This window comes from Hyla sarda, chromosome 11 (assembly GCF_029499605.1).
Source record: "Hyla sarda isolate aHylSar1 chromosome 11, aHylSar1.hap1, whole genome shotgun sequence".
Lineage (NCBI taxonomy): Eukaryota > Metazoa > Chordata > Amphibia > Anura > Hylidae > Hyla > Hyla sarda.
Genome location: NC_079199.1, coordinates 63,257,442 through 63,273,757, shown reverse-complemented (window position 1 = coordinate 63,273,757; position 16,316 = coordinate 63,257,442). Strand labels below are relative to the sequence as shown.

Here is a 16,316-nt window from a genome sequence, read left to right as displayed (position 1 = left end):
TCACCCCTGTGATGTCACAGCCCTATATAATTGGCAGCCAAATTGCAGCCAGTGACTTCATCCTTACACTGTAGAGAGATAGATAGGGACAGACACCCCTGTGTGTTACACAGAAAAGCTTTTTCCAGCATCGATTTACCTCCTAGTCAAGTCAGCGTTCTGTTGGACAGAGAACAGTTTGTTTGTCAAAGAAAAGCATTCTTACTGCAACAATCCCCCTCCCAGTTACTGTCCACAGCGTTCTATTATAGAGAGGATAAGAGAGCAGTGTGTTGCACAGAAGAACAGCAGCGATTCAGCTCAAGCACAAATCCTGCCTAGAAGCACTGATAGGGAAGGGAGTGAGATTGAGAGAGTGCAATTTTAGCTTTAGTACACAGCGACTGTGTGCTGCAGCACTGGTGTCTACTGCTGGTCTTGTACACATACTTTTTAAGCGTACTGTAGCGCATTTTTCTGCCCTCATAAGTGCATACCACATACCTACATCTAAGTGTTGGACCATTTTGTTCCTGATAAAATCTTAAGGGCCTAGATACTGTGGAAGGACAGCCAAAAGTATTCACCAACTGATGTTGTCCACAAAAACTTTTTTAAGCGTACTGTAGCGCATTTTTTTCTGCCCTCTTAAAGGGTAGCTCCCACCATCATGTTTTTTTTTCTGTCCCTGCCTATTGCCCTTCTATCCCTAACACCCTCCCTGCCTTTATTTTATTTTTTTACTATTTTAAAAATGGCATTTAGTCTGCCTGGTAGTGTGCTCACTACCAGGCAGACTTCCCCAGCAGGCACCACGTCACTGATGCCTGCTGGGGGCCAACTTCCGCCCTTAGTTCTCCTAAAAGGGTGCCTCCATCTGTTTCACCACTACAACTCCCAGCATGCCCTGACATCTACTGGCTGTCAGGGCATGCAGGGAGTTGTAGTGGGGAAACAACCGGAGGCACACCGTGATGGCCGCACATCGCGCTCCCCGCCGCGCAGCTCGCAACCCCCCCCCCCCCGGCCCTGTCGCGCCACTCAACTCCCTCCCCACCCCTCCCCCCCGCAAAAACATTGATTAATAGAAGCAACATAGATAATCTTACCTGTCGCCGGGGCCTGCCAGGGAGCCTGTGCGCGTCCTCTTCATTCAAAGCACTCGCTCTGATTGACAGGTGGGAACGAGCACCGCAGTGAATGAATTCCGACTCGTTGCCAGGCTTCAACGAGTCGAAATTCATTAGTAACATCACTGTCCAATGCATTCGGCCACTAGGAGGGCGACCCCTAGTGGCCGAATTTAAAAGTGATTTTAAACTGTTTTAAAATCACTTTTTTTTTTATTAAAGTATATTAGAGATATGTTGTAGTACTTAAGTACTACAACATATCAATTTTTTGATTTCATGACAGTGCCCATTTAAGTGCATACCACATACGTATATCTAAGTGTTGTACCATTTTGTTCCTGATAAAGTCTTAAGGGCCTAGTTACTGTGAAAGGACAGCCAAAAGTACCCACCTGCTGCTGTTCTAGACAAAAACTGTTTTAAGCGTAGTGAAGCGTGCATAATAGTGCGTATTGTACTACCCTCATATACGCACTAAGTATGTCCGGCAGAGAAGTGCCAGGACGTGCACAGAGGAGTGGCAGAGGCATAAATTCATCAGGCAAAGGCGCCAGCAGAATAGGGGCGAGTGGAAGCAGGAGTTGCAGCGAGAGGCCTATTCTCCTGGTATCATCTAGCGGTCATGTCTCGACCAGCAACCCATCTGCCATCATCAATTGGTTAAGACGGTCATCCACTTCATCACAAATGACATCTGATATCCCCAGCCAACAGTCGGTGGGTTCCTCAGACACAACCTTCAGTTGGCATGGCCTGGGAGCAGTCCCTGTCCTCCCATTGCCTCTGTCCTATGCTGTTCCCTCCCCTACAGAAGTATCTTATACTGTGGGTTCAGTTCCACTATTCAATGAGGACGATCTTATAGATGACAGTCAGCAGCTACTGCCCAGCCAAGAAGTGGAGGAGACATTCCCCGCATCCTCCGCTAGGCGGGCAAGTATTGATGTATTGAGCGACATGGGAGGGGGTGTTGCCAGCGTTCAGGGTCCTAAAGCAGGGGGGGTTTGAGGAACCTGAGGGGGACATCAGTGACGTGCAGAAACTTGTTGATGATGATGAAGCCGATCTCAAATGGGAGCCGGGTGCAGAAGGGGCTTCCTCATCATCAGGAGAAGAGGATTGCAGGTTACGCGTAAGGCAGCAGCTGAGCCAGCAAAGTGGCAGCATGGTTGGAGTTATGGTGGCAGAAGTGGAAATTCTGGACCCAAACGTGTCGGGGGAGACGACCTGCTTCGCGGTAGCTTACCTTGGCGGGAGGTAGTGGAACAGGGGTTCTTGGAGACGGCGGCAGTAGCAGTCAATCAGTGCAGACTGTTGGTGGGAAAATCAGCTACTCAGCAGTGCGTCAGTTTTTAATCAAGCGTCCGGAGGAGGTTAACATAGCCAACTGCACAATGTGACAGCAGAAGGTGAAGTGTGGACAGGGTCCCAATGTTGGCACCACGGCCCTGTATCAACATATGCTGCGTCACCATAAAGCGGCCTTGGAGAACTGTGGCTCCGATGTAGTGGTCCAGCCTGTTGCTTCCCCCACTGGCACGCCGCTCCCTCTTTCAGCCAGCCAAGGCTCCACCACCTCAGCGGAAGGGAGCTGTGTGTCATACCCTCCTTTTGCGCTCCAGATGCTCCTGCTCCTCCTAGTTTTAGTCAGTCATTCCGGCAGCAATCGATTGGCGAAGCCATGCCCAAGAGACATCAGTATGCGCCCACTCATCCAACGGTGCAGAAGCTGAATGTGCAGCTGTCCAAGTTGCAGGTGCTGCAGTCCCTCCCTTTTAAAGTGGTGGGCGCTGCACCTTTCAGAAGAACTGATGGCTTGTCCCAAGCCGTAATTTTTTTGCAAAAAAGGCAGTACCAGCCCTGCACAATTTTGTGGAAGATAAGGTGGGCCAGTCCTTGAGCCTGTCAGTGTGCACCAAAGTGCATGGCACCACCGATGTCTGGAGCTGTAACTGTGGTCAGGGACAATACATGTCCTTTATGGCCCACTGGGTGAATGTCGTTCCTGCACAGCCACAACACCAACTTGGACAGGTCACGCCGCTTCCTCCCCCATGCTCTCAGGCCGTTTGTTCCTGTGACAGTGTGTGACTCCGCCTCCTCATACTCCACTTTGTCCTCAGCCTGCACTGCATGGACAAGTCTCAGTGCCTATTCATCATACCAAGTGTGCAGGGCACGGCGGTGTCACGCTGTTCTTCACATGGTTTGCCTTGGCAAACGGAGTCACACAGAGGAGGAACTGCTAAAAGTCATTTATAAAGAAATTGGAGCATGGCTTACTCCACAAAAACTGGAAATGGGAACCATGGTGACTGAGAACGGGAAGTACATCTTGTCTGTGCGGCGACGAGGAAGGCTGAGCCATGCGCCCTGCATGGCACACATGTTCAATCTTGTTCATGAAGTGTTCCCCCCATTTGCAAGACATCCTAACAATGGGAAGGAAACTTTGCAAGCACTTCAGCCACTCGTACACCGCAAAGCACACCCTCCTTGAGCTACAGCGTAAGAACGGCATCCCCCCCAACATAGTCTGATTTCCGACATTGCCACATGTTGGAATTCCACCCTCCATATGTTGGACCGACTGTACGAACAGAGAAAACCATCACCAATTTCTTGATGATCCAAGCGGATAGGGGTACTCCCCTTTGTAACTTCAATGTCAACCAGTGGCAGCTCATACGTAACACCTGCTGCTTGCTCAGGCCCTTTGAAGAAGCCATATTATTAGTCAGTCGCCAGGATTACGGGATGAACGACGTCATTCCACTGTTGGAAATGGCTGGTCATGGCATTGGAGACGTGGCACCTACATCTCATGGCCACTTGAGCCCTGTGGGGGCTGAACTGGAGGAGGAGGGGGAGGGGCACAGTGGAGCACAGTTTAGGTTTCGCAAAATGTGTGGTTTTTCTAGTCATCTAACAGGAGAGGAGGAGCAGGAGCAGCCAGAGGAGCTAGACGGTTATGAGGAAGGTGAGACCGAGGACCCAGACACACCGTGGCAGTATGCAGTGGAGATGGAGGCATAGAGTCCTTCCGAGTAACTTGAATAAAGGACACAATGCATGCTCAGTTGCTTGCGTAATGACAATCGACCTGGAGCAGGACCAGAAACAGCAGGTGGTGGCATACCTTTACATGCCCATGCCAACACATCTTGAAGATCCACTGGGCTTCTGGGCAGCCAAACTTGATTTTTGGCCGCAACTACCAGGATTTCCACCAACCAATGCCTGATGCATCAGAGTAGATTGACCATGGTGTCACACCAACACTTCACAAACATGGATAGTGCAAACAGATTTAACCCCTGAACTCCTTAAGGACACATGACGTACTGGAACGTCATGTGTCCGCTCCTGATCTATAACGCGGGGCCACGTGACCCGTGGCTAATAGCGCGCGGTATTGATTGCGGTGCGTGCTATTAACCTTAGACGTGGCGTTCAAAGTTGAATGCTGCGTCTAAAGTTAAAGTGAAAGTATGCTGGATAGCTCAGTAGGCTGTTCAGGATAGCCGCAGCAAAATCGCGGCATCCCGAACAGATTACAGGACAGCAGGAGGGTACCTACCTGCCTCCTCGCTGTCCAATCGCTGAATGACTGCTCATGCCTGAGATCCAGACATGAGCAGTCAAGCGGCAGAATCATCGATCACTGGTTTCCTATGAGAAACCAGTGATCAATGTAATAGATCATGCATCGTATGTCTTAGGGGGGATTAAACTGTCAGAGTCACTGGTAGAGAAGGATCTGGGTGTACTTGTAGATCACAGACTACAGAATAGCATGCAATGTCAGGCTGCTGCTTCCAAAGCCGGCAGGATATTGTCATGTATCAAAAGAGGCACGGACTCAACTGACAGGGACATAATACTCCCCCTTTATAAAGCATTGGTACGGCCTCACCTGGAATATGCTGTTCAGTTTTGGGCACCTGTCCATAAAAGGGACACTGCGGAGTTGGAAAGGGTGCACAGACGCGCGACTAAACTAATATGGGGCATGGAACATCTTAGCTATGAGGAGCGATTAAAGGAGTTACAATTGTTTAGTCTTGAGAAGAGACATTTAAGGGGGGATATGATAAATGTATATAAGTATAATAATGGCCCATACAAAAAATATGGAGAAAAACTGTTCCAGGTTAAACCCCCCCAAAGGACGAGGGGGCACTCCCTCCGTCTGGAGAAGAAAAAGTTTAGTCTCAAGGGGCGACACGCCTTCTTTTCCGTGAGGACTGTGAATTTATGGAACGGTCTACCTCAGGAACTGGTCACAGCAGGAACAATTAACAGCTTTAAAACAGGATTAGATACATTCATGGAACAAAATAACATTAATGCTTATGAAGAAATATAAAATCCCATCCCTTCCCCAATATCGCGCCACACCCCTACCCCTTAATTCCCTGGTTGAACTTGATGGACATATGTCTTTTTTCGACCGTACTAACTATGTGTGCAGTGTTATAGTTCCCTATGGGAGCTATAACACTGCAAAAAAAAAGTGAAAAAAAAAAGTGAATAAAGATCATTTAACCCCTTCCCTATTAAAAGTTTGAATCACCCCCCTTTTCCCATAAAAAAAAACACAGTGTAAATAAAAATAAAAATAAACATATATGGTATTGCCGCATGCGGAAATGTCCGAATTATAAAAATATAACGTTAATTAAACCGCAAGGTCAATGGCGTACACGCAAAAAAATTCCAAAGTCCAAAATAGTGCATTTTTGGTGAATAAGTCCTATCAATGCAACAATGATACAGCTAAAAACTTCAGATTACGGCGCAAAAAATGAGCCCTCATACCGCCCCCATATGTGCAAAAATAAAAAAGTTATAGGGGTCAGAAGATGACAATTTTAAACGTATACATTTTCCTGCATGTAGTTATGATTTTTTCCAGAAGTACGACAAAATCAAACCTATATAAGTAGGGTATCATTTTAATCGTATGGACCTACAGAATAAATATAAGGTGTCATTTTTACCGAAAAAAGTACTACGTAGAAACGGAAGCCCACAAAAGTTACAAAACAGCAGGGTTTTTTTCAATTTTGTCTCACAATGATTTTTTTTTACATTTTACCTTAGATTTTTGGGCAAAATGACTGATGTCATTACAAATTAGAATTGGTGGCGCAAAAAATAAGTCATCATATGGATTTTTAGATGCAAAATTGAAAGAGTTATGATTTTTTAAAGGCAAGGAGGAAAAAACGAAAATGCATTTACATTTTCATTTTTTCCCTCATCAACTTCTAAAAATCATAACGCTTTTAATTTTGCACCTAAAATTCCATATTATGGGTTATTTTTGCGCCACCAATTCTACTGTGCGGTGACCTTAGTCATTTTACCAAAATCTCAACGGTGAAGCGGAAAAAAAATTCATTCTGCAACAAAATTTAACCCCTTCAGGACCAAGCCCATTTTGGCCTTAAGGACCAGAGCGTTTTTTCGTGACATATTCTACTTTAACATAGTGGTAAATTTTTGTGGTAAATTGCATCCTTTCTTGGTGAAAAATCCGTAAATTTGATGAAAAATTTGAAAATTTTGCATTTTTCTAACTTTGAAGCTTTCTGCTTGTAAGGAAAAAGGATATTACGAAAAAAAAAAATTTTGGTTCACATATACAATATGTACACTTTATATTTGCATCATAAAATTGACAAGTTTTTACTTTTGGAAGACATCAGAGGCCTTCAAAGTTCAGCAGCAATTTTCCAATTTTTCACAAAATTTTCAAACTCGATATTTTTCAGGGACCAGTTCAGGTTTGAAGTGGATTTGAAGGGTCTTCCTATTAGAAATACCCCATAAATGACCCCATTATAAAAACTACACCCCCAAAAGTATTCAAAATGACATTCAGTCAGTGTTTTAACCCTTTAGGTGTTTCACAGGAATAGCAGCAAAGTGAAGGAGAAAATTCAAAATCTTCATTTTTTACACTAGCATGTTCTTGTAGACCCATTTTTTTTGTTTTTGCAAGTGGTAAAAGGAGAAAATTTTTACTTGTATTTGTAGCCCAATTTCTCTCGAGTAAGCACATACCTCATATGTCTATGTAAAGTGTTCGGCATGCGCAGTAGAGGGCTCAGAAGGGAAGGAACGACAAGGGGATTTTGGAGAGTACGTTTTTCTGAAATGGTTTTTGGGGGGCATGTTGCATTTAGGAAGCCCCTATGGTGCCAGAACAGCAAAAAAAAAAAACACATGGCATACCATTTTGGAAACTAGACCCCTCGGGGAATGTAACATGGGATTAAGTGAGCCTTTATACCCCACAGGTGTTTCACGACTTTTGCAAATGTAAAAAAATAATAAAAATTTTTACCTAAAATGCTTGTTTTCCCAAAAATTTTACATTTTTAAAAAGGGTAATAGCAGAAAATACCCCTCAAAATTTGAAGCCCAATTTCTCCCGATTCAGAAAACGCCCCATATGGGGGTGAAAAGTGCTCTGCTGGCGCACTACAGGTCTCAGAAGAGGAGTAGTCACATTTGGCTTTTTGGAAGCAAATTTGGCTCTGGGGGCATGCCGCATTTAGGAAGCCCCTATGGTGCCAGGACAGCAACCCCCCCCCCCCCCACATGGCATACCATTTTGGAAACTAGACCTCTCGGGGAACATAACAAGGGGTTAAGTGAACCTTTATACCCCACAGGTGTTTCACAGCTTTTGCATGTGTAAAAAGAAAAAAAAAAATTTGTTACCTAAAATGCTTGTTTTCCCAAAAATTTTACATTTTTAAAAAGCGTAAAAGCAGAAAATACCCCCCAAAATTTGTAACACAATTTCTCCCGAGTACGGTGATACCCCATATGTGACCTTAAACTGTTGCCTTGAAATACGACAGGGCTCCAAAGTGAGAGCCCCATGCGCATTTGAGGCCTAAATTAGGGACTTGCATAGGGGTGGACATAGGGGAATTCTACGCCAGTGATTCCCAATCAGGGTGCCTCCAGCTGTTGCAAAACTCCCAGCATGCCTGGACAGTCAACGGCTGTACGACAATACTGGGATTTGTTGTTTTGCAACAGCTGGAGGCTCCATTTTGGAAACAGTGGCGTACCAGACGTTTTTCATTTTTATTGGGGAGGGGGGCTGTGTATATGTAGTGTTTTTTACTTTTTATTTTATTTTGTGTTAGTGTAGTGTAGTGTTTTTAGGGTACAGTCGCACGGGCGGGGGTTCACAGTAGTTTCTCGCTGGCAATTTGAGCTGCGGCAGAAAATTTGCCGCAGCTCAAACTTGCAGCCGGATACTTACTGTAAACCTCTGCCCATGTGAGTGTACCCTGTACGTTCACATTGGGGGGGAGGGGGGGAACATCCAGCTGTTGCTAAACTACAACTCCCAGCATGCGCTGACAGACTCTACATGCTGAGAGTTTTAGTTTTGCAACAGCTGTAGGCACACTGGTTATGTATCAGTGAGTTTGTGACCTAACTCAGTGTTTCACAACCAGTGTGCCTCCAGCTGTTGCAAAACTACAACTCCCAGCATGTACTGTGCATGGTGTACGGTGACTGCTGAGAGTTGTAGTTTGCAACAGCTGGAGGCACCCCGGTCGTGAAACACTGAGTTAGGTAACAAAAAACTCTGAGTTTCACAACCATTGTGCCTTCAGCTGTTGCAAAACTACAACTCTCAGCAGTCACCGACAGCCAACGGGCATGCTGGGAGTTCTAGTTATGCAACCAGCAGATGCACCACTACAACTCCCAGAATGCACTTTAGCCGTTTGTGCAAGCTGGGGGTTGTAGTTATACAACAGCTGAAGGTACACTTTTCCATAGAAAAAATGTGCCTCCAGCTGTTGCAAAACCATAAGTCCCAACATGCCCATAAGGGAATGCTGGGAGTTGTGGTTGTCTGCCTCCTGCTGTTACATAGTTACATAGTTAGTATGGTTAAAAAAAGACATACGTCCATCAAGTCCAACCAGGGAATTGAAGTGAAGGGTGTAAGGGGATAGGGGAAAGGGATGTAGTTTTATAATTCTGCATAAACATTAATGTTATTTTGTTCCAGGAATGTATCTAACCCTGTTTTAAAGCTGTTAATTGTTCCTGCTGTGACCAGTTCCTGAGGTAGACCGTTCCATAAATTCACAGTCCTCACGGTAAAGAAGGCGTGTCGCCCCTTTAGACTAAACCTTTTCTTCTCCAGACGGAGGGAGTGCCCCCTCGTCCTTTGGGGGGTTTAACCTGGAACAGTTTTTCTTCATATTTTTTTGTATGGGCCATTTATATACTTATATACGTTTATCATATCCCCCCTTAAACGTCTCTTCTCAAGACTAAACAATTGTAACTCCTTTAATCGCTCCTCATAGCTAAGATGTTCCATGCCCCATATTAGTTTAGTCGCTCGTCTCTGCACCCTTTCCAACTCCGCAGTGTCCCTTTTATGAACAAGCGACCAAAACTGAACAGCATATTCCAGGTGAGGCCGTACCAATGCTTTCTAAAGGGGGAGTATTATGTCCCTGTCCCTTGAGTCCATGCCTCTTTTTATACATGACAATATCCTGCCGGCTTTGGAAGCAGCAGCCTGACATTGCATGCTATTCTGTAGTCTGTGATCTACAAGTACACCCAGATCCTTCTCTACCAGTGACTCTGCCATAATCCCCCCTAAGACATACGATGCATGCAGGTTATTAGTACCCAGATGCATAACTTTACATTTATCCACATTGAACCTCATTTGCCAAGTGGATGCCCAGACACTTAGTCTATCCAAGTTATCTTGTAACCTATACACATCCTCTATAGACTGTACCGTGCTACAAAGCTTGGTGTCATCTGCAAAGATAGAAACAGAGCTGTTAATACCATCCTCTATTTCATTGATAAATAAATTAAACAACAGCGGGCCCAGTACTGAACCTTGGGGTACACCACTAATTACCGGGGACCAATCAGAGTACGAATCATTGACCACCACTCTCTGGGTACAATCCATGAGCCAGTGTTCAATCCAGTTACAAACTAAAGTTTCCAAACCCAAACACCTTTACTTACCTGTCAGACGTCTGTGAGGGACAGTATCAAAGGCTTTGGAAAAATCCAGAAACACTATATCCACAGCCATTCCTCTGTCAAGGCTTCTACTCACTTCTTCATAAAAGCAAATTAGATTGGTTTGACAACTTCTATCCTTAGTAAACCCATGCTGGCTATCACTTATAATACAATTATCCCCTATGTATTCCTGTATGTAATCCCTTATAAGTCCTTCAAACAATTTACCCACAATGCACGTTAGACTTACCAGTCTATAATTGCCTGGCGAAGACCTAGAGCCCTTCTTGAAGATTGGTACCACATTAGCCTTGAGCCAGTCCCTTGGCACAATACCAGACACCAGAGAATCTCTAAATATCATGAACAAGGGTAAAGATATTACTGAACTTACCTCTCTAAGAACTCTTGGGTGTGGTCCATCCGGCCCTGGAGATTTGCTTACATTTACTTTACTTAACTTACCTTGTACCATCTCTACATTAAGCCAGTTCAGTACATTACATGATGTGTTACCAGCACTGACCTGGCCAATGTCAGCTCCTTTTTCCATAGTGTATACAGAACTAAAGAACCCATTCAATAGCTCCGCCTTCTCTTGATCGCCCGTGACAACCTCCCCATTATCATTATTAAGGGGTCCTACATGCTCTGTCCTTGTTTTTTTTGTATTTATATATCTAAAAAAATATTTAGGATTAGTTTTGCTTTCTTTGGCCACCTGTCTCTCATTTTGAATTTTTGCTGTTTTTATTACATTTTTACAGATTTTATTAAGCTCCTTGTACTGTTTAAATGTTATAGCTGACCCATCAGATTTGAATTTTTTGAAGGCTATTTTTTTGTTGTTCATTGCTCTTTTAACATCATTTGTCAGCCATGTAGGATTTAGTTTTAATCGTTTATATTTGTTCCCCTTTGGTATATATTTAGCTGTATAGTTATTTAGAGTTGATTTAAAGATGTCCCATTTACCTTCTGTATCAGTATTTGACAACACCTCCCCCAGTCTATGTCCTGTAGTGCAGATCTGTGCCCAGGGAAATTTGCCTTTTTAAAGTTATATGTTTTTGCCTTCCCCGCCTGTCTTTGTTTTCTACATTTTAAGTCAAAAGTAACTATATTGTGGTCGCTATTACCAAGGTTTTCCCGCACAGTTACATTACCAACCAGCTCTGCGTTGTTGGAAATGATCAGATCCAACAAGGTATCACTTCTTGTTGGGTCCTCCACAAACTGGCCCATAAAATTATCCTGCAATAAATTTAGGAATTTTCTCCCCTTTGTTGCATAACTACAGCTCCCAGCATGCCCTTTTTGCATGCTGGGAGCTGTTGCTAAGCAACAGCAGGAGGCTGTCACTCACCTCCTGCTGCTGCTCCGGGACACAGGTCAGTCCCTCGCCGCCGCCGCTCCTGGGGCCCCGATCCCAACATTGATGCCGGGGATCGGGGTCCTCAGCTCCCAAGGTCCACGTCCCGAACCCGCGCTCCGGAAGAGGGGCGGAGCGGGTCGCGGGAGTGACACCCGCAGCAGGCGCCCTGATTGGTCGGCCGGTAAACCGGCCGACGAATCAGGGCTATCGTGAGGTGGCACCAGTGCCACCTCACCCCTGCTGGCAATGGCTGTTCGGGGCCGTCAGAGACGGCCCCGAACAGCCAGTAATTCCGGGTCACCGGGTCACTGGAGACCCGATTGACCCGGAATCGCCGCAGATCGCTATACTGAATTGTCCATCGCCGACATGGGGGGGCATAATGACCCCCCTGGGCGATATGCCGGGATGCCTGCTGAACGATTTCAGCAGGCATCCGGCTCCGGTCCCCAACCGGCTAGCGGTGGGGACCGGAATTCCCACGGGCGTATGGATACGCCCTCGGTCCTTAAGAACTCGGAATGCAGGGCATATATGCCCTATGTCCTGAAGAGGTTAAGGAGTTAAAACAATAACCCCTTTCCATCCCATGATGTACATGTATGTCATGGGTCGGGTGATGAGAACATGACGGGGGCCCGCAATAGCATTACATTGCTATATGTAAGCCATTTCATTATGGCCTTGAAGGGAGGGGGTGGCAAAAAAAATATTTAGAAAAAAAGTTTTAAAAAATATGACACCCCCATAAGAATTTAAATCACCCCTATTACCCACTTTTCATATTTAATGCTGTAAAGAAATTTATAACAAACAAGCATATTTGTTAACGTTATGTAATTGTTACTAAATTATTACATCCCTGTTACTGCACGGTCAACAGTGTAAATGCAAAATATAATTACAAATGCCAAAATTGCTGATTTTTGGTCACGTCACATCCCAGAAAAAAATGGAATAAAAGCCAGAACTACAGAAAAAAAACAGAACTACAGTTAAAAACTACAACTCATGGCACAAAAAATAGGTGGAAAAATAAAAAAGTTTTAGGGGTTAGAACATGGCAATGAACAGAGTTTGTATTAAGTTTTCAATGTTTTTTTAAAGCATAAAACGAAAGAAAAAGTATCCAAGTTTGGTATAATTGAAATTGCACAACCCATAGAATAAAAATTGCATGTCAATTTCCCATATTGTGAATTCTAAAAAAATGATTACCCCACAAATTGGCACAATGAAAATTTTTTTCTGTTTTGCCCTACATATAATTTTGGCTTTGTACATATGATAAAATAAAGTGGGCAAATGAAAAATAAAATTTGTCCCTATAAATAAGCCCTAATACATTTTTGTAAGTGGAAAAATAAAAAGTTAGGGGTTTTAGAAAGTCAGAAGAACAAAAATGTAAGCCACAAATCAAAATTTGCGGGGTCATGAAGGTGATAAATCACACCACCATCCTCACACGATATACGTTAGTGGTTCCACATTGGTTAGGCAAGTAATTTATGTGCTGTGATTGAATATTTCAATTGATCTGCTGTAGATATTATTTCTATGCTGTGAGTTGACACTGATCCCTATGACACGACCCTCCCCCATGCTTTACCCTATTACCTGCTGGATATATATAATTTCTATGCTGTGAATACATGCTGCTCCATATGGCACCCCCCTCCCCCCATGCTTTCCCCTATTACCTGCTGTATATATAATTTGTATGCTGTGAATACACAAAACTCCCTATGGCACCCCACCCCCATGCTTTCCCCTAATACCTGCTGTAGATATAATTTCTATGATGTGAATACACACTGCTCCCTTTGGCATCAAACAGTCTCCTCCATGCTTTCCTCTATTACCTATTTTCCTTTTCTATGTCCAATGTACAGAGCCCATACACAGCACACACTTACAGTTTATCTGATGACCTGTGATCAGGAAGGTTATATGATAAGTCATCACAGGTCCTGGCAGATATAATGTAAGTGTGTTTCCTGTCTGTAGGCTCTGTGCAGCCTGGACAGCTTTAGGTCAATATTGCAGCAAATGCAGTAGTGCGAATATAGACCTAAAGCTGTTCAGGTGGCCCCCTTTTGGATGGGGACCCTGGGCAATTGTGGCCTAAGCTTTCCATGAAACAAAAAAAATACAAAGAAACGTAAAAAGGAAAAGGGTTACTCAAGGACATTTTATAAATATGCGACAGTAGAACATGGAGTATTTGATTCATTTACTATTATTTACTTGCCTTGCAATTTAATCTGTCTTTTTTACAGTAAGCCTGTGTTTTGAATTTCATTGCAGATATTACTCCGTGCTGTACCCTCTTGAGAGGAAGATATCAGATTCCAAGGCTAGAGACTTGTTAATCTATATTTGGACTCATGCAGTTGTTGCCAGTGTCCCTGTTTTTGCTGTGACTAATGTGACTGACATCTATGCCATGTCTACCTGCTCCCAGTCATGGGGATATTCTTTGGGTCACTTGGTATATGTCCTGGTATATAATGTCACTACTGTTTTAATACCTGTTGCTGTGGTTTTCCTATTTATGCTACTCATACGCAGAGCGCTAAGTGCAAGTCAGAAAAAAAAGGTGATCATAGCAGCTTTAAGGACCCCACAGAACTCAATATCTATACCATATGTTTCCCAAAAGGAGTCAGAGTTGCATGCTATGCTGCTGTCCATGGTACTTATATTTGTTCTCTGCAGTGTTCCCTATTTGACAATGGTTGTTTATCGCACTGTGCTCAACGTATCTCATATCTCAGACTTTTTAATGCTTACTGCAATTTGGATGCCTAAAGTTTCACTTGTCACTAATCCGCTCCTATTCTTGACTGTCAATAAGTCTGTGCGTAAATGTGTGTTGGGTACAATTGTACAACTCCATCGTCGGTACAGCCGAAGGAATGTGGTCAATCTAGGATCAGTGGCAGAGGTTAATTTAGAGCCCAGTGTTCATTCAGGAAGCCAGCTTCTGGAGATGTTCCATATTGGACAGCAACAAATATTTAAATCTGTTGAAGATGAGGAGGATAATGAGGCTTCCAGAAGTTACAAACTGAAGGAAAAAAAAGTTAGTACCAGCCAAGAGGTAGAACAAACTTTGGTTCAAAAGTTAATTCCTCAGAGCACAGAATCAGCATCACAAGTGGCTCCAGTGATGTCTGCTGAGGCCGAATTGCTTCATGACAAATATTCCATGCAATTTGGATATGGACCCTTTGAGCTGCCCCCACAATGGTTGTCTGATAAAAGAAATAGCAAGAAACGTCTTTTACCTCCTCTTGGAAATACCCCTGAGGAGCTCATTCAGACCAAACAGCCAAAATGTAAAGCTGAACGCAAAATAACCCGAAACAATAAAGTATGTATTTTTCCAAAAGTGAATTCTTAGTACCGCTTAGTTACATAACCCCAAAAAGATCCTATGGATCTGAGCTTCAGTCTTGTTACATAGGCCGGAAAATGTACTCTACAGGAAGAAGATGCATAAATCTAAATATTCCTTATTATAATGGACTGTGGTGGATATTTTCTTGTGCACAACTGTGACATTCTGTGACAATTTAGTGCTGGAAGAGAGTGCTAGTTACTCAGCATAAAATATGCTGACCTTTCCTGCTTTCTTTCATTAACAATTGACATGCCAAATAAGAGGAAATGAGAGGTACATGCCCTATGTATAATCTATTATCTCACAATACAGTAGTACTACAGGTCAATTTACATTTGAAGCAAGAAACTATGACTTATGCCTGTAGCTGTGGGAAACACATCAGTGGTGTTTCTAATGGCTGTAATTGCAGAACTGTATAAAGGTTGAATCTTCTTGCATCAGTACCCGACCCAACTGCAGTTTACCATTTTTTTAACCTTTACAAAATAAATGAATAAACTGTAAATATGTTTTTGGACCATATTTTAAAAGTAGAGTACCCATAAGAAACAGAGTGAAAAATTGGGAGAACATATATACTCTAGGCAGATGTTGCTTCTGGTTAGATTCAAACTTGGGGCCCTAGTGCTGCAAGACACTGTGCTTCTCCACCTAAATTTTTTTTTTTTAATTCTTGCAGGAAACTGAAAGAATTTTCAACAGATGGCCTGTTGTAAGGATAGAGCATCAGTGTATGATTACTCACATACATGGGCTGAACAACAGTAGTGCAAGGCACAGCCACATTGGTATGTACTGTATTTTGCTGTGCCTGGTAAGCTATTGAAGTGGCTGCAGTACTTAATTTAATGCCATGGTCCTTTTATATTGCTGATCATTGAAGATCAGTCTTCCACTGACTATTTTTATGCATAGCATATCTTAAAGAGTACCTGTCACCAAACTAAACTTTTAATATATAGTTCCTTATGAAATTATGAGACACTTTGCTATTTACTTGCTGTTAAAATTCTCATCCCTTACATGTTTTTAATGTGATTGAAAAAACAACTGTAACGTCGAGCGCTCCGGGTCCCGTATCCATCTCGGAGCGCTCGCGGCGTCTGGTCTCCTGCAGCGCCCCGGTCTCTCACTCTGACCGGGAGCGCTGCTACAGTGCTGCCGACGGGTATGAGATCTGCATGGTGGCACTAGTCTGATTACCCGCTCTGATTACCTGCCCCGTCCTCTGTCTCATCCCCGGCACGCGCGGTCCCGCTCTCTAGGGCGTGCGCGCCCCGGGTATCTCAGATTTAAAGGGCCAGTGCACCATTAATTGGTGTCTGGCCCAATCTGTTCCTTATCAGTCCTAATTACTGTGAATACTATT

At 43.7% G+C, this 16,316-nt stretch overlaps 1 protein-coding gene across 1 annotated transcript in view; it reads left to right on the top strand.

Annotated features, from left to right (window-relative positions):
* GPR176 (G protein-coupled receptor 176) overlaps positions 1 to 15,898 on the top strand; it is a 316,627-nt gene extending 300,729 nt beyond the window's left edge. Inside the window, exon 4 of the mRNA XM_056545150.1 lies at positions 13,846 to 15,898. Coding sequence (XP_056401125.1) covers positions 13,846 to 14,944 — 1,099 coding nt within the window. The 3' untranslated portion in view covers positions 14,945 to 15,898. The remainder of the gene's footprint in view (positions 1 to 13,845) is intronic.
* The last annotated feature ends 418 nt before the right edge of the window (positions 15,899 to 16,316 follow it).